Raw genomic sequence first — 25,105 nt, 5'->3', positions numbered from 1 at the left:
GAAAGGATAACTGTCTTCTTGTCTCAGCTTGAACAAATTCAAATCTTCAAAGCTGTAACTACTTTGTAATAGAAGGCAGTATTTTATAAAATCAGATATGTATACAGTGTTATTTAAAAGGAAATACTATAGGCTGTGAACTGTTTATCCAAAAATCTTTTAAATATTTGTATGCTTTCAATCTAAGGAATAAAAAAAAATACAGGAAAGAAAATAAAAGAAAAATCTCTCCTGTAATAGAGATGGTAAAGCTTTGTACCAGTAACATTTGGGGGGTGAAGGGAGCCTGTCTGATTTTCATGGAAACAGACCAAAGAAGGCAGAGCTTAAAGCAGAGAACTAAACAATAGAATACAAAAATAATTAATTTCACAAGGCCATGTTAACAACACTAACAACAAAAGTTCTTTTCTGGGAGTACTGCCATTTTGGTTATTCATGGATACTTTAATCTTGTCTGATTTCATCTCTTTAGTATACCCATTGTGGATTATAAGAAAGTGGTTATAACTAAAGGCACTAAACAGTTCCTCTCATAAGCTTATCTTGTAGTTTTTGTTTATTGTTGCTGAAAATAGTCTATACTGCTTATACACTGGTTAAAAAAATACTTAGGTCAAAGTTGGAGACACTTCATATCATGTGGATTTTTCTCATATCAGCACATCAGAAGAAAACTTTAAATTTTATGTCACATCAAAAATAAGTAAGACAAAAACATACATTTTTAAGTCACTTTCCAGATTTTTGCAAAAGGAAACATGCATTTTGATTACATCCTGCAGAATGCATTTGTTTATAGTGTAAGTCTAAAAATATTTTTTGAAGTAGACAAAAGTAGTTTAAGAGCAGTTTTATTTATTCTTACACACACACAAGGCTTTGCTTTCTCTTGGTTTGAGTGAAATAGAAATGGCCGTGATGGACAGCTACAGTTACTTCGTTGCTAGGCTACCTGCGTGCCCATTTAACCTGCTTTTCCTGACAGAGGCGTTTCCAGAATGCTATGTAAAAGCGCTCCTTTGTTTCCAGGAGGGAGGAAAGAAAGAGGGATGACATCCTCTCTATACACTGTTTGTTTAGCAGGTTAGAAGGGGGTATGAAAGGCGAAGGATATATACACAGTGAGTATGCTTCAAAAAAATGATATCCCTGAGCCAGATGCCAGGGAACAGAGCTAGGGGACATGGTTGCATCTCAGCATGTGCTCAGGGGTCTTCAGATCAAGGAGCAGAGAAGAGCTGCTGCCTCAGGCTTGCCTTCCCTCTCTCCCTCCCTCCCGCTCTTTCTTCTCCCTTCCTTCCACCTTCCTAGAGATATACAAAATACAGACAGCTGTCTTTCCCTGAGGTCCGCACTCTCTCTCTCCGTCTCTATCTCTTTCTTTTCTCTGTCTCTCTCACTCTCATCTAAACAAGTATATTCCCAAAACATAAGGCTATTTATGTGAGCCTTATAAATGGATCTTACAGGTTCCCCAAAGGAATGGCAGACATGGCTTATAAATGTCATACGCTCCTCATCTCTTACCTCATTTATCTCCATCCTGTCACCTCCAGCCCCCATGTCACACATGCCCATCCCCTCACTCCAGGTGCCACCAACCCACCTGGCTCTTTGCATTTAACATGGCAAGGCTCTACAGCCCCTTTCAGGCAGCTTCCCTGGATTCTGTCGGGTTAAATGTCTTATCCCTCGGCATTCCAGGTCCACTCCGCATCCCTACCCCACCCCCCAAAGTTTTCACTGTGCTGATGTTGAACTACACTAGTCTGCCTTCCAGCAACCAGGGAGCAGGCGCAGTAGGCCTCCTGAAAACAGTAGCAGCTCCATGGTCATTTCTGGTGAATGAAATACTGGACTCATTTGTTGGAGACAATGTTATATTTGTGTAAATATTGTTTTTTAAAATACTTGTATAAGTATTGGTAGAAATGGAAAAATATTTTTCAAGTAATGATAGGAATAAACATGATGATAGCACAGTCCTTACCAGTATCATTTTCTACAAAATGGACCATTCTCTCCCTTTATAACGCACCCATAAGTTTACTGCTGGTAACGTTTTGATGTCTTTTCTCCAACACAGGCACTGCTTTTCAAGGTCTTTTCTTAACCTCATAATATATCCTATGCTTCTGTGCAGATTTAAATAAAGAGCTTGTTTTTCAGATTTCAGATAAAAGTGACACTGATGTTTCATTGAAACAAGAAAAAAAGGAAATTCCTCTTACAAAGAAAGGTAAAAATAGCAGTTTAGATATATTATCTATAATATTTGAGATGTTTTCAGTGTGGCTTATTTTACAGCCTGAGATACAGATCAGAAGTTTGTCAGCAATATGGATTTAAAAAAAATTGAAATTATTGTTCCAGAAGTGGGGATGGGAGTTTGCCAGGGCAGAGAAATGCTTCCTGATTGAGGAGAGGGCCCTCAATACTGCCACACTGCCTGAAATTTCCACACGTATATGCCATTCTCTCTGCCTTGAATTCTATTTAGAGTTTTGCTGAGAATTCATATCAGTTCTATAGTTTTCAGAATGTTTTGAAAATTGTATTCACAGTTCCCTATTTTTAATCTTTGAATACCTTTCCTGCTTCTCATGATCCCTCTGAGATCCCTAACAGTAGTTCAACAAATATGTTTATCAGTTCCTTTATGTCCATGATATATGCTGTATCTCAGGTAAAAGACTTGAACTATTTAAAGCTTTAAGTTGCCATTTATGATAGTAATCAATCCAGTAATAATTTCCTAGGTAGGGAAGCTAGGAAAAAACTGGACTCAGTATACTTAATTTTTTAGTTTACTGTTTATTCATTGTTACTGTGCTTCTTTTGTTATGCATTATAATATTAATATGACACCTGTCTATCTTTTATTTTAATCATAAGCTATTGGGCCCTAGCAGCACATCCATTATTTTTATTGTCCCTGTCTCATTCTGAAAGACTCCTTAGTCTCCTTAGCAAGTCTTGGCCTACTTGGTTCCACCATTCCTAATTCTTTCTTTGTATCAGTGTATGCCATCATCTCTTGTTGGCTTTGGGTGGTAAGCTCTTCCCTCCATGCTTAGGTAACCTAGTCAGCTTTTCATTCACAACTTTATGTTTGAATCCATTCCTGAGGGTCCTAAGAAATCACACTATTTCATCTTAATTACAATAATTTTCAATTCTGTAACCAGTATTTCTTTTACAAGAGTATCTCAGTTTTAAAGCCAATCTGTTATAGACATTTCAAACTATTACTGTGGATTTCCAAATTGTAGTATGGTTCTGATAGATCGCCAAATTGCAGAAAAATTGCTAATGCAATTTTGATCCTAAAATTATTATTTAATTTCAAATGATAATCCTGGGTTTGGCAGGAACAAGTTGTGAAATATTTTCAAATGATTGTAATTATGCATTAGTTTGGCTGTTGGGTTGAAAAATTTCACTTGGCATGTAAGACCGTGAGTAAAGCCAATGGTGCCTGCAGCATGTTTGGAAAACCTCTAGTTATTCTTTTTTATATTTTCCTTAAAATAGTCAGGCAACCCCTCAGCTATTTCCTCACCATCTAAAACTTTTCTTTGTTGCTGTCTAGTTCTATGATACTAGGCCCTCAATAACCGTTATCTTGTGGGAAAAAGTGTACTTAGTGAAACAATGTATCTGGACAGTTATAATAGTGAATTCTAGTGATAGGTGGAAAAAGGACACCTCGACTCATTGCTTCTCCTGTACCCAAGACACATCTAAAGTCAGTCCAAGAGGATCATAGGACTTCTGCTTTGCTGTGGACTGGAAACAAACCATCAATCTCTCCGAACCTATAATTCCTGGGTTCCCTAAGTGAGAACACCGGCCAGAAGGCTCTAGGTCTCTTCCATTTTAAAGTTCAACTTTCCATGGAGAAACTTTTTTTTTTTTTGAGACAGTCTCACTATATTGCCTTCGGTAGAGTGGTGCAGCATCATAGCTTACATCAACCTCTAACTCTTGGGCTTAAGCAGTTCTCTTGCCTCAGCCTCCCAAGTAGCTGGAATGACAGTCATCCCCCATAACACCCAGCTATTTATTTTGTTGTTGTTGTAGTTGTCAATATTGTTTGGCAGGCCCCAGGCGGGTTCGAACCCGATAGCCCCAGTGTATGTGGCTGGCCCCCTAGCCTCTGAGTTACAGGAGCTGAGCCCATGGAGAAACATTTTTTTTTTTTTTTGGAGACAGAGCCTCAAGCTGTCCCCCTGGGTAGAGTGCTGTGGCTTCACTGCTCACAGCAACCTCCAACTCCTGGGCTCAAGCGAGTCTCCTGCCTCAGCCTCCCAAGTAGCTGGGACCACAGGCGCCCACCACAACGCCCGGCTATTTTTTGGTTGCAGCCATCATTGTTGTTTGGCGGGCCCGGGCTGGATTTGAACCTGCCACCTTAGGTGTATGTGGCTGGCACCTTAGCCACTTGAGCCACAGGCCCCGAGCTGAGAAACATTTTTGACTGGGATCTATCCGAATGTCTTCAGCTCTGAACCCAGAATGGGACAGTGTGGGATATGCTGGAGGCTGGTGATTGTAGGGAATCTGAATTGCCCTGACCATTCATCCATACACTGTTAGTAAACATCAATAAAAAAATTACCAATAACAATTAGGGACTCTTGGGTTATTATATATACTAATAAGATATGTGTGTATATATATATACATATACTTGGCTATTGTATATACATACCTTATTAAAAGATTATTATAAACCACCTTTAGAACATGTTAAAAATTGCCTTACAACTGCAGTTTTATAAGTGGCAGTTTGAATACAGATCCAAATTATATACAGATAATTAATGATCTAATAACATTTCTTTTGCTTCATTTTAATGTGTGATCATCAAAATGTGATTGTTTTGTCTATATTTTTTGAAGAAAAACAGGATCTGTGCAATGATGCTCCAGCAGTAACAAGAGACTCTTCATTACCACCTAACCAGAAAAGGTGAGTGTACTACAATTATAGTTGAAATTGCAAGTGAGTGTAATTATGCTGTAGAAAAGTAATTATCAATGTTTAAATACAAGAGGAGAGAAAATAATAGCAACAAAGGCAATCAAGAATAAAACAAAATCTTACAACAGAGACAAGAAAGAGTAGAACTAGACCTTTCTCCTAAGCTTTTTCATTCCTTTTGTGAGGATCTGGCAGGAATGAAATGGAGCAGGCTTTATTTCTTACCCATAAGAAAAGTAAGTTACTTACTTAGCTGTAAGTAACCAATTTAAATTATTGTAATATAGTTTGAGAACTGAAACTGTCACACCTATCTTAGGTATGATTATGAAATTATGAACTCAGTTTTATCTGTGTAGCTGTTATCTTATTGTCATATATACAGGAAATCATTTCATGTTAGAATTTTCTTGACATGAGATTTTTGCCACTTTTAAAATAAAATCAATTGAATATTTTGGATATCCAGTAAAATTTAAAAAGTGTTTGCTGGGAAATAAACTCTTATACTTAACTACAAACCTCTCTAAGCTGCTTTCCAGGCATTGAGACCCAGTTTCTTTGAATCCAAATCATATGCACTTTGCTTAGGAGCACGTAATGGTGAATTCTGAGCTTTTATGTAACTGTCACCCGATTAGTGTATGGAGTACCCTGTTAGTGTGCGTGGTACGCATTGGGTAGTTTCTCAGACCTTCCACTCCTGCCACCCTCCTTAGTCCTTAATGTCTGTTATTCCATTCTGCGTTCATCTGTGCGCATTGTGTAGCTCCTCCTGACTTTTCTGTTTCTGAGTTATTTCACTTTTAAAATAATGGCTTCTTGTTTCATCCGTTTTGCTGCAAAAGACATTTCATTTTTTCATGCTAAGTAGTATTTTATATTTTCTTTATCCACTCATCTGTTAATGGATGTTTAATTTCATAATTCTGCTGTTATGAGTAGTGCTGTGATAAACATGGGTTCAGGTGTCTTTCTGATACAATGATTTATTTTCTTTTGGGTAAATACCAAGTATTGCATTGGATCAAATATAGCTATATTTTTAGTCCTTTGAGAGAAATCTCCCTACAGTTTTCTATAGTTGGCTGTACTAATTCACATTCCATTACCAATAGCGTTTAAGTGTTCTAAGGTAAGTCATAACTCCTTAGCAGGGCACAAATCCTCTTTATTTCGACCTCTCCTCTTATCCCCTACTTTTCTTCCCAGAGGTTCTAAGTTACTAATCCTTCCCTCTCTTCGCCTATGCCACTCCTGTATTTGAATGTCCCCTGCAACTTGTATACCAATCTCAATTACCCTTTTGTTAATGTCTCACTTTAAGGATTCCCTTCTTTTAGGGGTCTTCCTGACTCTCCCAGTTAAACTTAGATATTCACAGAGCCACTGCGACATGATAAGATTGAGTTGTAATTCATTCAACTTTAATAATCATTTGTTAAATACCAAGTAAGTTTTTACACACAACGGTGAGCAGTGATGCAGAGTCAAGTGGAATTGTGTGTTTGGATATTTGTTCCCATTGAATACAGGCACCCAAGGCCATGTCTTGTCTTCTTCAAGAATTTAAGCCTCTGAGGGGACTTTCCTGATGACTCTATCTAAAAATATCCCACCCCATTTCTGTACGTAGTAAGTCATGCTCTTATCATACTGTTTTTTTTCAAAGCACTCATTACTATTTTAAGACATCTTATTTACTCTTCTATTTTTTTTAGAATTTTTCTTTCTAGTTAGCTTATTTTCCCTACTTTGCACTAGAAGCCAACTCACTCCGTGAGAACAGGGACTGTTTTGCTTATGCCTGTGTCCTTAGTTTCTAGTGGGACGTGATTGGAACTCAGTAATAATTTGTTGATTGATTGAATGAATGATATGACTTCCCCCCCCACCCCGTGCTGTTGCTAAGCCTTCCTGTGGACAATGCTTTAACCTAGAATTATTTATTAAAATTTAAGTTAAAATTTAAGACTTACCCAGAAACTAAAATCCATTTGTGTGTGTATATATTTTTAATCACTGTTGACTCATAAATACAGTATGAATGTTAGAACTATAATCCAAATGAAGAACTACAATCTTAATGGAGAATCTTATTAAATGCATTAATAATAGTAGTGATGATAAAGATGATCATAATGACAATAATAATTAGATACTATTTGCTGAGCACTCACTGATGCTAAACATTGAGCTAAATTCTTTTTATCCTCAGCACAGCTCTATGAGATAGGCCCAACTATTACTTGGTGAAAGGAGAAACAGAGGTTCAGGGTGGAATCCCTACGCTCTGGTATAGTGCATTTTACTCTCCATCCCCAATACCAGCATGAATTTCCAGCATCCCTAAAATAGTTAAAATAAGACTAATAAAATTTCAGCATAAAGAAGGTCATAAATAATAAGCATTCATTATATTAAGTACTCTTTAACAGACAATTAAGCATTAGTTTATATAATGTTCTTAATCTTAAAAACAAACCCAGTTGATGTTAGACAGTATAATTAATGCCAAAGAACCGTTGACAGTAGAAGCATGTTTCATATGATGTAAACTATTATCCAATTCTTGAAAGGCTCCCAGAGCATAAACATTTAAAATTCTCTAGAGCTATGATCTTAATTTATGGATGTCAGCATGAAAGGATTACAAAAATATCCTTATATCCCCATTACTTGACACACCAAACCCTGCATGATCCGGCCCCTACCCACCTACCCAGCTTCATCTCCCACATTGCGCTGCCCCCAGCTCTTCTGTACTTTTTTGTTTTTGCCATACTGGAAACTTTAATCTCATTAACTTACCACACTATTTTATGCATCCATGCTGTGAGTTATTCTCCGTAGCCAGGTATCCTTTCAAAGCTTATGTTAGATTTCCTTGCCTTCATGTGTGAAAACGTCCAATGGTGGCGTCCACTCTGCTCAGAGAAAGTCCCATTCCCTCCCATAGCCACAGTGCCTCTGATCCCAGAGCCAGCCTTCCTAACCTCAGCTTTGCCTCTTGGCTTCCTGCTCACTCCACCCCAGCATCCCTCTCTCTTTCTTTAAACAGCCCTCTTTCTTTCTACCCCAGGGTCAATACACTTCGCTTGGAACACCTTTTCTCCAGATCAAAACTAAATGTATCTCTTAATTGACTTTGTTCCTTTTTTATTTCTTTTGCATTGCTCTCAGGCTAAAAGACGATTTTACTGTCCATGTCTTGTTCATTTATGGTTAAGACATTTTCTCTGGAAGTTTGTTTTAATTTATTGCTTTTTAATTTTAGTGTATCTATTACAGGGTTTTGCTTTGTGGGTTACCATGAGATTTGCAAAAAACATCCTATCGGTATAACAAGTTTAAAAATCTCTTTCAGCCAATAAAGAACAAATAGTATATGACTGCAATTGTTAAAAAAATAAATTATCACCAATTCTGTTTAGTTATGGCTACCCTAAAACTTTGAACGATATGTGGCAATAATAAACAGAAATTTTTCTAATTAAGAATTGATTTTCTGTAGCTCCAGAGGAGGTAGTTTTCAGCATTACATATATGTTCTTGCTTCATGTGTTGTGTACTACAATTTCCCTTGTCTGTTAATGTTTCTGAGATTATTAATATCTAATGTAATTCCTACTTTGAAATTATAAACCAGTGTGCCAGAGGAAGATGTAAACCTAAGTTCTGGACACAACGACAAAGTTCCTGTGAGTGGACGTTGTGAAGTTGCTTCTCCACCCACTTCTTTTCAAAGCACAGCTGCCAAGGAAACAGTAAAAAAACTGATGGGTAATTTAAGGTAAAGATATTTACTTACATTTTCCCACATGCTTTGTTAATTTTCTAAGCCTGACAACTGTTGTTTTGTTTTGTTTTCCTAGTGAGGGGTAACATCATTGAGTAAATGATGGTAGAATGACTTCATGACTTCTCTCCTAACAGTGCTGATTTAGATAGACCACTAGTTAAATGTCCCTTGAAGGAGAACCCTAGTCCCTAACGACCTATTGTTGTGTGGTCTGTAGTATGGTGAATTTAGGACCTTTTAAAAGTAATAAAGAATGCCTGCTGAATTTTCTTCGCTACTTTATTTTTCCTCACAAAGACACTCAAGACATTTATATGGCCTTTTACAAAGTGTGATTTTTAGTTTTAGATGCTGACCTTACTGAGGGAAGCTGAATTTAACTTTTTGTTCCATGTGGAATGTTAACGTTGGTTATTGAGAAATTTAGTCTCTGGGTCTCAGTTCTCAAAGAACAGAGATAGGGTGGGGATAAGGTTCAGAATTCAGGGTTTTTCCAAAGAGACACTGGGGACTGAAGATAGGAGGGGACTTTTTTTTGAAATAGGAGGTCTGACTCCTCAGTCAGTTTCCATGAAGATAATGTGAAAGTGTGCATCTAAAAGATGTAACGGTGCTTTGCACATTTCTAGCACTTCATGGGGGCTCAGATACATTACTAAGGAGAAACACTTGGTTCCTGGGTGTATGGTGCAGGTGGCCCGGAATGCTTCTTTCACAAGTCCCCATCCCTGACACTTGGCTAATTCCTACTCTACCTTTGAGGCTCCCTAGATATGATTGAGAGCCCTTGCTTTTGGTACCCATGGGGTGTCATTCTCGTTTTACACTGAGCATCATCAAATGGCATTAGAATAGCCTGGTTTCTTGTCTGTACCCCCCTGAGTCAGTGCAGTAAGAAAGTGTAGGTCCCGAGCATGGGAGCATGAAGCCAGGCTCTCTGGCCCACAGAGCAAAGGCGATATTTTAGTAGGGGTTCAAGGAATATCTGTGGAATTAACGAGATTGAGAAAATACAAAATGGCAAAAGCTGGTGTGATTTCAGTAATTACATAAAACTGTGTTTAAATTGTAAAATACTATCTATTATATATCTATCTTTAGAAATAATAGTGTAAGTGTGAGACATTATTCAGGCTATAGTTGATGATTATTTTAGATTTTGAAGTCGTGACATCACATATCAAGAATAATCTAGAACTTTTTCTCTCTCAAACTTATCCCTTTAACTTTTCTCACTCCCCAGAAAATGCCACCACCATTTCATATTTATATAATATCTAAGAGTACATTCTTAGGGACTGCTGATTTGCTTGAGATTAAACACAAAAGAATTTATACTAATGACGGAGAGGACCAGTGCTCGGGAAAGACTTCAACTCTATTTGGTATGGGGGAAGGAGACTGTATTTGGGGAAAAGCAGAGTTGGGGTGTATGGAAGATCTCTCACCCCTCCTGTTCCCACAAACGGGTCATAAGGTTAACCAAGATCCCCTTTCCCATAGACTCCAGCTGCATTCCATGCTATCTGATTTCTCTCACTCCCTATACCTGGGAGCCCCTTCCTATCCCACTCCCATCCCATCTCATTCATCTTTCTAATAGCCAGGGAAATAATTCTCAGGGGTGTGTGTTTTATAGTTAATATTTATACAATGATGAAAATGTTTAACTTTTTGATTTGAATATCGTTGAAACTATAGCTGAATATTAATACAAATAATATACTTAAAACCCTAGAAATGTAAATTATACAAGAAAGAGCTAGTTTATCTTTGATACACCATATTATTTTACAACTGAAAATAATTTTTAAATCTCTCAGATAGTATACATTAGGCTCTTGGAACACTTCAACATAAAAACACAGTATACTTTTAAGATATGGTAGCTATAAATTTCTAGATTTCATGTTTTTCCAGGAATGAAATATGTATCTTTGAGGTGATTAATCCTGGAAAAGCTGTCATGATAAAAAGATGGGTGCTACTGCCTTTTGGCAAAATGAAGCACCTGTCAGAACATTGACCACTGCTGTTTAGAAACAGCCGGGTCCATGTATAATTTCTAAGAGTCCCAGGAGTCCCTGATGAAAAAATTACTCAGGAGAGTTAAGCTCCTGATTACCTTAGGAAATAAGTAAGTCTATAGCGAGCCTGTTTGCAATGCTAAGATCTCTATAGAAGGCTGCACTCAGGCAGGCACAGGGCTTTCCTGGACTGATCGGTTATGGATTGCTGGGACTGCGGTTGGTTCATTGGTTTGTTGGTTGGTTTCTTTCTTTCTCTTTTTTTCTTTTAGTTAACTTTTTATTTTGAACATATTCGCATGCAGTTGTATGAAATAATGCAGAGAGGTCTCTGTGCCCATTACCCAGTTCCTCCCAAGTGTAGCACCTTACAAAACTTTAGAATAGTATCGCAACCAGAATAGTAACACTGATGCAGTCAAAATACAGAACCATCCGTAACTACTGGGGTCCCTTCTCTTGCCCTTTTACAATCGTACCCACTTTCCTCTTCCTAGTCTGTGCTTTCTCAAGAACGGTTTGATGCCACTGGTAAAAACAAAATATTTGAGGGGAACTGATATCTTTGCCAGGGTGTCTAACACGCAGGAGTTGAGTCCCGTTCTGACAGGTGAGTGCTGCCTCTGTTGTCCTGGTATATTCCCATTTCTTCTGTGCTTTTATTCCTAGAGAGATTCTTCTGTACTTTTTTCCTGAGTATCAGCTACCATCAGAATTCGACTACATGTCTACGGAAAAATTTGTAGCAAGTTCTGAGGTAAGCTGTTTTTTTGTAACTCTGGGGAAAAGATAAAATAGCCTTGGCTCAGTGCCCGTAGCTCAGTGAGTGGGGCACTAGCCACATGCACTGAGGCCAGCGGGTTCGAACCCAGCCCAAGCCTGCTAGACAGCAGTGACAACTGCAACAAAAATAGCTGGGCATTGTGGCTGGCACCTGTAGTCCCAGCTACTTGGGAGGCTGAGGCAAGAGAATCACTTAAGCCTAGGAGCTGGAGGTTGCTGTGAGCTGTGGTGGCATAGCACTCTACAGAGGGCAACATAGTGAGACGCTGGCTCAAAAAACAAAAAAGAAAGATAAAAAGGCCTGCATTTAATCTTCAGAGAAGAAAAAATATAAAATAGTACCACTAACAGCACCTAGAGCGGTTTAAGTGAATGAAGATGGGGATCTTTATACACATGGGTAATTCAGGATGAAAGCTAGATTTGAAATCATTGTGGCCATGGGCTAAATAAGGTGGAGAAAATCTTGCAGATGGAGACAGGCAGTTGCAGAAATGAAGAACAGCATGATACGGTCCCTGACTTCCCTCCCACTACCCAAAGTAGAGTCTCTGTTCCCTTGATTCACTTCCTCAGCTGCATGAGATGAGGAGCTGAGCTGAGGATTGGCTAGGTCAGCACTAGTTTTACTAGAATCACTGAAATGTTACTGGGATGGACCAAGAAAATTATGTTTTCCAAATCTCCTCTCGGGGGCAATGGATTGGAAGGAAAACTTTGACAAGCTACCTGGGTGCAGAGGGTGAGCCTCAGGTTCATAGGCCCAGAGGCTGTACTTAACTGTGGGCGGTCCCCAGGAGGCATCGTGGCTTAGTTCCTGCAGGGCTCTGGTGAAGCTGAGTGACGTGCACAGGCCTGAGGCCAAGTGCAGCTGTTCCCAGTGCTTCTCCACTTCCATGCTCAGGGTTGCTCATGGAAATGACGGACACATGGACAGGCTATTAGTTAAAAGAGCACAAATTATTGTTACACAGGTGCCGTAAGTCAGAGTGAAATCCGGAACTTTCTGGTCTGTATTCATGTATCGGCTTCTTCATCTTTTACTTTTACCTCATTCTCTCCCCTGGGGGTTTTGACTTCTCTCCTTAACTAGGACTGTTGTCATCTGGGTCACCAGTGACCCCTACATTGAAAAATACAGTAGTCACTTTTAGCCTGACCTGTCCAAGGCCTTCACCCCAGTTAACCACAGTCTCCTCCTGACGCCCGTTCTTGCTATAGCTTCCAGGACAACACATCCCCCGTTTTCCTGCTTCCCTCCCTCCCATCCCCTTCAGGGCAGTACCTCTTCTATTTGGTTTCTGAATGTTGGCATATCAGAAGTCTCCTTCCTGGACCACTTTTTCTCTCCATTAAATGCTGTTTCTGGGTAACCTCATCTAGTCTGACTTTAAATGTGATGTCTTCCTTATCTATTTCTCTGGCACACCCTTCCAAGAAATATAGACTCCAGCTACTTTCTTTATACCTCCCTTTGAATATTAATTATTTTATTATTTAATGTAACTTGAGGTATCTGAAAAAATTTTAAACAGTGTTGTATTTATTTATGTAAGCTGCCTTAATCCCTTTTTTGGATTGAAGGAAAGTATAATTTAGTTAATTAATTTAATTAGAGCCAGGCATAAAAGGCCCAAAGTACCAATGTTAGCCAGTTCTAGACTTGGTTTTTTTTAACTAGATGTTTGCATGATATAACTGCTGTAGACAGCTCATTCTCTAAAAGTTAATATCCTGTTCTATTATCATTTATGAAAACAGCCAGAGCAGTGCCTAGAGAAGACAAACAAAAAGCTGAAAATGTGCTTCAACCAGGTAAGCTTCCTTTCAATATACGCATTTATATTCTAAATGATCCTATGTTCCAAAAGAGAAATACTATACATTTCCAAATGTTAGATTTGGAAGGAAATCAAATTTGCATTCATTTATCAAGACTTAGATTAATGTGTGCCATATCAGATGTCATAAAGCAACATCTCTCTGAATTTTAACATGCAAATGTTTCCACCATATGAAGCTTATAAAACCCTTGGAGTATGACTAGATTTTGAACAAGAAACAGCATGTAAGTCTTTAAGAAATATATTCACTGAATCCTCTAAAGACTAACTAAAGTAGAAATTGTTCGTATATTAAAGTTTTAAGTTATTTAAGACGATTTGATCTAGGATTTTTTTTATCCTAATGGTTTTTTAAGTTTATGATTTTTCTCTTGTAAAAGTATCCATAAAATAAAAAGTAATTAATGCTAAATAAGAAGTAAAAAGAATTTATTTTTTATTTTATTTTTTTAGGAAATAAAATCAAGTTTTTATTGAGTGAGGGTATTGAATAAACATCCTCCTTAACCTTTTTGATTCCTTAACTAAAAACTTATTGAACATTTATTATGAGCTTTGAATAGTCTGGGGAAAAGGTTTAAGTATAAAACAGGGTATAGTTTCTGGTCTCAGTTTACAGACTTGATCTTCTACACAAGGTCTTTGAAACTGACCAGTACACAATGGTACATGATTGAGTTCAAAGTCATGTAGTTCATATATTATCAGTAATAGGCAGTAAACACCTAGAAATGACTTTTTGGGCAAGAGAATACTTAACTTTGTTCTTCAAGGTGGTTCTGTAACATAGAGTGGGTTAAGTCTTTTTCTAAACTGTATTAGGTAGGACTTTTGGCTTTGAGCTTCATGGACTTCTAAGTGGTATCAGTTCCACAGGTGCCCCCCAGTCTTGCTGGCTCTCCCACATTTGTTTAGTCAGTGGTGTCTCAGTAGGCAGTGTTCTTGCTTAGGGTAGCTCATGTTCCCATGAGAAATTGTGACATGGGGGGTATAAAAATTCCTACTCTGAGATGATACAACACTGTTGCCAAATCCTTTGAGAATGTGGAAATTAATGTGATATTTTTGCAAGTGTGTTTACTTGAAGTTTCTACAGCAAAGTCTTCTTAATTGGAATAGCACTGTAAGATTGATAACGCTGGGCTCTAGCTCAGAATACATTTGAGGAATGGCTGTAGAAAGCACAAGGAGTAAAAAGAATTTAGAGAAAGTCATCCATAGTCCCAAACCATCCCAAGATCACTGCTATTACATTGCTATGTCAGTAGATTTTTTATTTAATGATCATCAAATAGTGCTGTGTGTCTAGTCCTTAAAGATTTCCTGGGGGCTTGGGGGAGACTGAGGGAGAAGAGTCCAGCATGTCCTTCAGTTCTGTTAGAGAAATATCTGAAAAAATCATATGCCTTCAACTTCCTTATTCCACCCTCAAGAGAACTAGGACTCCAACACATGAACTTGGCCAAGCTGATATAGGGGGTGAATGTTGGAGCCAAGATGGCTGCTGTTGTGGTTTTGGTTGACACTTTACCTGTGTTTTCTCACACCTGTCCCCTAACTGTATCACTAGCACATACATTAGTATCTTCTTCCATGTGCTCCTGCTTATAACTATCTCTGGAAAAGTGTCACAGTAACATGAAAATTTGGAAAGACTCAGCAGTGACTAGCACCACCGCTGCCTCCCTTCTTCTGGAGGTGATGGGGTATGATTGAGTGAAAAAGAATTGTGAAGTAAATTCCCAAAGACATGTGATGAGGCACACTTAAATAAGACCTGAAGCCTAACCAGATTTCTTCTTATAAAGGCTGTAACAAACAGCATTCAAATTTTAGGAGGTGCCTAAATTTAACTATCCCTGTTGATAGGTTAGCCTCTGTTGTTTCTGACTGAGGACCTACTGGACTGTGATAAATAACTGGAAATAAAGAGAAGTTGTACTTCTTAGTTTCCCATTACTGCTCAGCTGAAAAGAGAATTTATTTATTTTTTAAAATAATGTTTTGCTGAAAAAGCAGTAATTGATCATTTTTCAGTTTGAGGATTTATTTCCCAGCATTTTCTAACTAGAATAAAAGACAAGAGTTTACTTTCAATATATTTTTAACCCTGTCCTAGCACTAAATTATTTTCAGCAACTAATGTATACCCATGATTGATAGAGAGCCACTAGAACCAGCCATTGAACTAGGCCTTTGGGGTTCAAAGCTTTGGAAGGTAGGTGCTGCTATCTCCATCTTAGTGATGAAGAAATGGAGGTTCATGAAGCAAGCATCAGATTCAAGATTGGAACTCAGATTTGTCTTGCTCCAAACCCTTTCCATTGAACTGCTTTTTCCATCTTATTCCTATCCAGACTTTAATACTTTATCCTTGTTATAGAGTTTGCACACATTACTTGTAGAAGGATATTCTCAGCTTATTGGTGTAGAAGAATTAATTTTAATTTAATGGAGACCTGACATTACATCATGAGGCATATATGGAGGAGATGCTGACAGGGAAATCTCTATGCTGGGGTATGTGTAGCAGGTGGGTTTGCTAAGTGCCCCACCATGGATCAATTGTGCCAACTGAAAGTCTGTGGCAGTCAGACTTTTGCAGAGCAATCCATAAGGCTCCTGAATCTTCCCACGGGTCTTCATCTACTAGGTAGGGATCTCGGGTTTAAATTGTAAATATCTAATCCAGAAACTGGCTAAGAATTAGACTGTCTTGCATCTATTTAGCCAAGCTTATATATGTCCTTTTATATCTGTTTATAAATGAAGTTTTTTCCGGTTTATACTGTTAGTAATGGAGCCAGGTTGTTTGGTCTTGGAGGCCAAAGTGAATAAGATGGACAGGATGAACAGTGTTAGCATAGATGATGAGTAGAATCTCTAACATTCAGGACAAGTGTGAGTCAAAACCCCAAAGCAAGATAAATGATCAAGAGATTAGAAATTCCTGTTGAAACTGAGATGTTGCAAGCAAAACAAAGAACAATTGGAATGGTGACTTTTCTAACAATGAAAACTGCCTAGTATTAAGGACTTTCTTAATGATTGGTAGCTTTAGGTGAATGGTTATAAGTTATTCAGATCATTTCTTGAAATTCATGTAGAGGGGAATTCTATTCAACTTGCTTTAAGGTTTGTACTTTTAATAATGAGAGCCATATCACAGCATAGGAGCATCCTATATAAATCACAAAATTCTTCCATTATCTCACCCTGACCGCATTGGTGGTTTTCATAACTACCATAATAATAGTAAGTGATCCATGATGGTATTGACGGTCCTACACCACCTGACTGGAACCACTGTCTTTTATTCTTTCCTCTCACAAGCTGTCTGCTCCACCCAAAATGAGCATCTTAGAGTCACTCCAACTTAATGTTTCAGGATACATCTGAGCCATGCTCACCATGTTGTTCCCCAGAATGCTCTTATCCATTCTCCCAGTATACACACACATGTGCTGCCATGTAGAGCTTGGTCAATATTATCTTCTAGTCTCTCCATGTGAAATTAGTCTTAACATCTCTGTGTTCTGAGGGAAACTTAAAACTCTATTTTATAATCAGTAATTGAAATTTCTGTCTTGTAATAGCTTATTGAATGCTTGAAGTTAGTAATCATCTTTGGTAAGTCAAAGTCTGTATCCTCCCAGCATTCATTTAGTACCTTAATTTTTGTGCATTCAATCAAAGTTGATTGTGTCTGCTGTAGTGCCTGCCTACATAAACACACAAATATTTCTATTTATCTAGTACAAAATCTATAGATCTTGTAGTAAGCTTCCTTACTTTATGCAAACTTGTTAGGATTCAGAGCTGCTAGAACTCTGACTTTTTAAACTCAAGGCAGAAAATTTGAATTTCACTTAAAAATCCTTTCTTTCAAATTCTAATTCAGTCTGAATTAACAGAATTTGGAAAGAATTCCATTTTGATCCACCATAAATACCTCTGAAAGAGTGGGTTTAGCCAGCAGAACTAAGCCTCTCATCTTGTTACAATTCTCTTATCACCTTAATTAAAATGTTAATACAACTAGATATCCTTTTACCTTGAGCTTTAAAAGTTGTCAAAATTGCTCCCTTTTATAGAAACTTTCTGAAGAGGTTAGCAGAACCTCCTGGAGAGAGAAAGGCAGAAGAATAAACTAGGAAACTGTCCTGTAGTATTTGAAAATAAGATACAGGGTAGTTTATGGGTTTCAAAGGAGCGAACTTGGAAAGACTGAATATGACTTAGAATGTAATATGCCACATAAATGTCCTTGGTCTCATAATGTACTGGTAGCGTTGGGGTCCTTTTTTTGTTTTGGAGGGTTTTTACTTTTAAATTTAAAAAAAAATTATAGATTCATAGAAAGTTGTTAAAATAGTGCAGAAAAGTCTCATGTGTTATCTACTTTCTTCCAATGCTCACATTTTATATAATTATTATACAATATAATATCAAAACCAGGCAATTGAAATTGGGACAATGTGTCTATGTCAGCTTACTCAGATGTATATATTCATGTAACCACCACTGAAAATAGGATACAGAACTCCATTACCATGTGTATCCATTACCCCTGTGCTACCATTTTACAGTCAGAGCCTCTCTCCCCTAACTCCTGGCAACCACTAATGTCTTATCCATCTCTATTACTTCACCATTTCAGGACTGTTATAGAAATGAAATCAGACAAGATGTGTCAGTTTACAGTTGACTTTATTCATTCAGCATCACTTCAGGTCCATTCACCTGAAGTGGCAATACACGATCCTTGTCATTGGCTAGTGAGCAATACACTTGTTTTTCATATTTTGTATTTCTCTTTAATTTTGTTTTGGTTTTATTGTTGCTTTTATTTTGTATAAAAATGTCTTTCCCGAGTATTTATTATTAAGGATGGCAAAAGTTATGTAATAGAGTTCTGAAAATTAAGTATTATAACAAATGGTGACGTCTGAACTCTTGGCAACACTGTCCTTAATCCAACCAAGTTGAGTTATTTGTACTTCTCCACCTTTAGGCCATGGGGGATGTCACTCCCTGGGTTTTTCTGCATCTCCACAGAAAGCATGAAGCTTCCCGGAGGAGATGGCTGTTGCCATAGTTGCAAGCCATCAACTTCTTATAGGTGGAATTGAAGATACTCAAAAGTGGATTCCCCTCTAAGATCTTTGACTATAATCCAGGTTTCAAGGCAGATTGTCTTATGTGTTTGAAGTTCCCCCAGTGTAAGTGCTACGTATGTGCTCTCCTGACTCCCAGCTATTTTGTTCTGTGTGCCAGGCCTTGGAAATGCAGAGGTGAACTAAATCAAATCTTTTTTACATGGAGGTTACATTCTAGAGCAGGGGTGTCCAAGCTATGTGCTGATTTTGTGAGGACTTTTTTTTTTTTTTTTGCTTATCTGTGGTGTTGGATATCACAAAGAGTATGCACAGAACATGGTTTTGCTAATCAGCTTTCGTTAGTGTTTGTATAAGGCAACTCTTCTTCTAATGTGTGGCAGAGAAAATAAAAAGGTTGGACACCCCTGTGAGGGATGGACAGATAACAAGCATAAATAAAACAATGTACAGTCACAGAATGATATATGATAAACCAGTAAATAAACACATGATGTAGTGTGTCATAAAATAACTGCAGGGGCAGAGAATAGATAAGGATGGTATATTAGGGTGGTGTGTCAGGTACAGTGGGCAAGGATTGTCTGAGGACGTGGCATTTTAGCACAAAGCTGAAGCAAGGAGTGAGGCTGTGCAGTTCTGGGGTTAGACTTTCCCAACAGAGGAATGAGCCAGAACAGTGGGCCTGTGGCAGGGATGAGCTTGATGCATTCCTGGAAGAATGAGGACCACAGCTCAGGAAATAAGGCAGCGCCACAGCAAGGATTTCACTCTACTTCTTGGTGCCTCATATAGCTTCAAGGCAATTATTAAGGACTGTAAAAATCTAAGATTTCTTCGCATGGTAGCCAGCAAATCTGACAGTTCGTCTCACTGTTAACAGACTACTATTACTGTTCTAATTACTACTATACACGTACACACTCCAAGCACCAGCGTTTACCAATGTGGAGGGCTGTTGCAGTCCCTGCTCCCAAACACTCCTCTCAGTTAATAGTATATGAAAAGTACAAATAATCATAGGGTAAGTTACAGACACAAAATCCAATTAAGTGCTGTAAATTAGGACTTTAATTCTCTTTAATGTAGTGAATAATCCACACCCTCCTTCTAACTCTAATAATATCTGAGCCTTGGAGGGGACCCAATGCTCTTTCTCCCATAAAATATGATATTTGCAAACTTGTATTATCTCATGCTGTAGAGTAGAAAGTTCTTGAGGGCAATGACTGTATTTTACACCTATAATTAAATTCAGTGCTTTCAAGTTAGGAGGTAGTTAGGGAATATTTATTAAAAAGAATTTCCTATATGTAAGAGTTTTTCCTTCCTTGGTTTAAGGATTTTATAGAAAGAAGAGAAACTCTTAAAAATGGTCTGGACAGTGTTTGGGAAGGGTCTGTACATAGTCAACATGATGGAGGGTGGTGACAGGTAGGGTAGGCCCAGAAGACAAACAAAGCTACCAGACAATTTTCCTGGCAACCTACTCATATTAGAACACAGAAATCTGCCTATTAAATAAACATTCACATGTTTATCAAAATAGGATTTGCCCTGTATTTCTTTTCTCAGCATATCCCTTGGCCCTGTTGAAATGTTGACTCAAGCAGTTAATATCATGCTGAAATTGAAACATTTGGCCTCTCTGTTACCTGTTTGTACTTCATGAGTGCCTCAGGCACAACATGATATTTTGGAAAATAGGCAAGACTTTTGAATTAGCAAGAGTTGTAGGCATAACTATCTGTGCTCTTTACATCAGGATAAGGAACCCAAAGAAAGTGAGGGGAACAGGAATTCTTCTTACTGTAGCTTCTGTGCTTTATAGACACTCCAGACTTGACTTCTGAATAACACTACATTATCTGCCAAGGCAGCCCCAGGTGGCCAGCTGTTCTCTCATTGCCTGTGAATTATTGGGGCTTGAGAGAGAGGGCTCAGGCACCTGCCCCTTTGTACTTTGAATCTTCTGACATGAGTAGTGGGAGAACAGATTCAGACTATATGGGGTTCCTTCTTTATTTCAAAGCCAAAGTATCTGAGCCCACCTTGGGGTACCTCTCTCATCTCTATTATTACTGGGATATAGTACATTTTTGCTTTTCTCTTCTTCCATCACAGTGTAAGTTCCTTAAGGGTGTCATTTAGACCACCTGTGGCATTTAACATACAGAGTTGACACTTGACATATATGTACAGAGTTGGAATATGAAACCACCTTGTGATATTGGGGATAAATGTAATATTTCAGAAAAATACTAAAACTTCTTAAAAACATTCTCAGATTCAGAATATCTACATGGTCCAATATGAAAAAAAACTAAAGAAAAAAATGCAGTCCATTATCTATGAAGCAAATAACACAGGAGTCCTTAATGAGATCTCTTTGGGACAATGTGAAGAAAAAAGAAGAATTACTGAGGATAAACTGAAGAATCTTCGTGTAAAACTGGCAGGATTGTTGCAGAAACTTCAGCTGGTGAGTGATGCAATTTCGTTTGAGTAGTGGGAATATACTCTGTGCAAAGACTATTCAGGGAGTCAGTTTTCTCTCTTAACATTGACATTCATTTTACTGACCTTGGAAAAGTCACTTAAGTCATCCCTTACTATTCCTGTAAGGATATGTAATCATGGCTCGGCGCCTGTGGCTCAAGTGGCTAAGGTGCCAGCCACATACATCTAAGGTGGCAGGTTCGCATCCAGCCCGGTCCTGCCAAAGAACAATGATGGCTGCAACCAAAAAATAGCCAGGCGTTGTGGTGGGTGCCTATAGTCTCAGCTACTTGGGAGGCAAAGGCAGGAGACTCACTTGAGCCGAGGAGTTGGAGGTTGCTGTGAGCTCTGATGCCACAGCACTCTACCCAGGGGAATAGCTTGAGGCTCTGTCTCAAAGAAAAGAAAAGAAAGGATATGCAATCATAGATAAATAAACTTGGAAGATACATATTAGAACATTTAAAAATTTTTCTATTTTGTTTTATCTTAAATAAATTTAGAGTCTTTGCTTGTGCTGTTGGTACTACATAAGCACCCTCAGTATCTCTTTGATAGCTTGTGTCCAATAGAGAAGTTTTTCTAATTCTTTCAGACAGTAAAATATTTTAACTGTCTATTTTTATCATAATACATAAATAAAAATAAACCCTGCTAATCTTAGAGGAGAGATTGGAGAGGTCAGGAAATATTGTGTAAGTGTGGATTTTTATTTATATATTTCTTGCATAAATTGAGCTTCTGTGATAGATTGGGCTAGTGAGGAAGAATCCATCTCTTATACCACCTAGAAATTCTTGGTAAGAGATAACAAATACTAAAAATACACACACTCACACAGCCAAGAGTGAAAAATCTTTCTGTAGGTATTAGAAATTAAGAAATCCAAGCCAGAACAGTGAGCTAGGGAGCACATGGCATTTGTCTTCAGATATAGACCTTAATTGCTAGGATAGGAGAGAGGACTTTCTAGGGCCAAGCGAGGTGAGGGAACAGGAACTGCGTCCCTTACAGAAAGCCTGGAAGATTGATTGAAGGAGTGTCTTGCCCATGACAAGGGCTGGAGAGAGACAAGGAAACTTTCCATACATCAGTATAGTTACCTGGTGAACATGAACCTTGAAGCCAGATGCCTGGGTTTCAGTCCTGGCGGTGAACAGTTCCATGTGGGAGTCCATCCCTCCTCCAAAGAATGCATCTTTTGATATTTCTGGAATTTTTCTCTTATGTATTAATACTAAACAAAATGCAGAACATCAAAAGAAAGGTTCTCCTTCCCTCTGATAGTTCAGGCAACAAAATACAATTATTTAAAAAGGATATTTCATGCTAATGATTTTTATATGAAGGTAATTATATTTGTTCTTCTATCAATAATACCACTTCATCCAATTCTTTGAGTTTATTATTGTTGTAAGAGTGGTATTTCTTTTCAGTTCCTGTGGCTCTGAAGCATAGCACCTGTTTTTATGTGTAAAAGATCTGGTATGGAAGCTGATAAATGGTAGAGCTTGTTGTTTTACTAACAAGAAAAAACTAGAAAGACCGAAGACATTTTATATTATAGAAATCAAAACCATTTTCTATCAAAAGAGTTCATAAAAAGTATTGGCTCTCATAACAGCAAATCTTTTCTTGGCTAAGAAAAAAATAGAAGAATAATCATTTACTGCTCCTTCTGTGGCTGACCCCCTGGGTTCCCCTAGAGTAACTAGGGTAATTATACTAATTTAAATTGCTTTATTCACAATGTTTGGTAGGAAAGTAAAGGGCTTTAACCAGCAGAGTATGAAACTCTTTGCCTAGTCTCCATGGAGAGGTACTCATAGGGCTCCTGCCCAGACACATTACTACTCCACACTTGAAATCTCCACTTCACTGGCTCTAATTGCCAAAGCCACTGCAAGTAGAACAGAGTAAAGAATCGAGATGAAGGACCCAAAGCAGATGGAGGGGGACAGACTCAGGCAGAAGCTGAGCATAGAATCAACCCACATGCTTGGAAAAGTTTAGTCTGCCAGGCAAAGAATAACAGCACAAAATATTAAGACTATACCTAACAAACAGGCTAAGGGTCAGTGTCAAGAAGAGGCACAGGGCTCAGGATCAGTGAATACTTGGAAATCTAGGTAAACATTAACATCCCATCTGCAAGAATGGGACCCTAGTCACAAAGCTGTGCTCAACATAATTCAACCTCATTAGAAGGCTGGGGAAATCTAGGGTAGTGGGAATAAAGTTAAAGCACATTTAATGGAACCAGAGAAGAGATGGAGAGACTAGAGATTCTTAGTGGGAACAATAATAAAGCTGAATCTGTTTCTGAAATGTTCTTCCCGCAAATTCTTTTTCCATCTGCTCAGTTGAAGAGCTAATTGACTCCATGGTTGATCCTGAGGGCGGTGGGATTTGCATCAGTAAAGAGGGAGAATATTTCCAGCTGTCCTACGGATCAAGAAGCCCAGGAAAGAGAGAAATTGGCACAGTCGGGAGCTGGGGAAAAGGGAGAGGGTAAGGTGAAGAGGAGGGAACAGATCAGGGAAAATAGCCAGGGCTTGAGGAAAAGGATACTACACTGGAAGGAGAAGAAACAGAGAAGTCAAAATTTGCCTACTTGTCTGTTTTTGCCTATAAAGCTACAGTCATGAATTTTTTAAATAGGAGATGAGAGACTATATAACAGAAGGATGAGACTGAGGCAAGAGGGCCTTAGGAAACAAGTAATTAAAAAGAATAAGGGAAAAAAAGAAATAGGTGAACTAACTTCTATCTAAGGAAGAAAAAATGATCCAAGTTTGTAACCACTTGTGAAAATGAGATTAAATGAGAAGACACTTTGAAAGGTTATAGTGTAATTCAAATGCAAGGTAGGTTTTGTCACTGCTCAAATCATAGGTGACACTGCTAGGGGCCCACCCAGATTACTGAGTAAACTCTGTAGCTTGTTTCTCTGATTTGATCGTTCCTTCTCTTTTTCAGGGTGGTCCAGAAGGTGACCTGGAGCAGATTGACTCTTACTTAGAAACTTTGCTTAAAGAAGATAATTTCCTTCTCCAGAATGATTTTAATAAAGTGACTGTAGATACAGAACATTGTCTCCCTTTAGAGAGGAAATGAAAGAATTTCTCAAAATTAAAGGCAGAAAAAAATTCCCTTTAAAAAGTTCTAATAAGAAAATTGGAAAATTCTTTTCAAAATATTTCCTTTTTTGTTATTGTAAAGTTCACCCTGCTTAAGAAAATTGTATACTTCAGAAACAGAGACTGATTTACAATTTACATATTCCCTAATCCTGTTCCCTAACTCTTCTTCTTTCAGAAACGATTCCTAGAGTACTCTAATTCCTTTCTGAGCTACTAAGAAAAATGAAAATGTCACTCAAGCTTAAATTTTGCTTTTACTTAAAAGATTGTAAAACTTGAAACACTGGTTTTCAAAATTAATATGAAAAGGACTCCTCGTGAAATTATGTTAAAAAAAAAGACATTATGCTCCTTCTCCCCTATAGCCCATACTCAGTAAAGCAGAACTCTTCCAGAAAACTTTGAGTTTGTATTATAATTTTATTATTTGTCATAGTAAAAAATAAAGCTTCTAAGAGTAATATGTATAACATATTACACATATGTAAAAATTGTGTTTTTACACTTTCCTTGATAACTGTTTTATTTAGAAATTTGCAACTTTGGACAAAAATAATAAAACATTTACTATTCATTTGTGTAGTTGTATAATTTGAATTTATATATATGTACGTAGTACAAAATTCAGAACATGAGAAACAATATAGAAACGTCTTTGTCCCATTCTTGTCTTTAGTTTTCTTTCTTTCTTTCTTTCTTTCATACATGGGCAGGTATGTTATGTGACTATGTTGCATAGTGGTAAAATCTAGGCTTTTTCCTCACCTGATTAGTGTACATAGTACAGTACCTATTAGGTAATTTCTCCTCCTACACTCCTCTCCCACCCCTTTACCCTTCTGAGTCTCCAATATCCAATGTATTCCATTCTCTTTGTCCATGTATACTCATAAATTAGCC

General features: G+C 37.9%; 1 protein-coding gene across 1 annotated transcript in view; it reads left to right on the top strand.

The window, feature by feature from the left end:
- The window catches only part of MORC1 (MORC family CW-type zinc finger 1), a 156,371-nt gene extending 132,192 nt beyond the window's left edge, over positions 1-24,179 (top strand). Inside the window, 8 exon segments of the mRNA XM_012810371.2 lie at positions 2,173-2,242; positions 4,909-4,978; positions 6,117-6,125; positions 8,640-8,783; positions 11,489-11,576; positions 13,364-13,417; positions 20,851-21,045; positions 24,042-24,179. Of these exon segments, the coding sequence (XP_012665825.1) occupies positions 2,173-2,242; positions 4,909-4,978; positions 6,117-6,125; positions 8,640-8,783; positions 11,489-11,576; positions 13,364-13,417; positions 20,851-21,045; positions 24,042-24,179 (768 nt within the window).
- The last annotated feature ends 926 nt before the right edge of the window (positions 24,180-25,105 follow it).

The sequence above is a fragment of the Otolemur garnettii genome, unplaced genomic scaffold (genome assembly GCF_000181295.1).
Source record: "Otolemur garnettii isolate 467f Iridium unplaced genomic scaffold, OtoGar3 scaffold00131, whole genome shotgun sequence".
Taxonomy (NCBI): domain Eukaryota; kingdom Metazoa; phylum Chordata; class Mammalia; order Primates; family Galagidae; genus Otolemur; species Otolemur garnettii.
The sequence above is the reverse complement of the archived record's forward strand: the minus strand, read 5'-3'. Positions and strand labels throughout refer to the sequence as shown.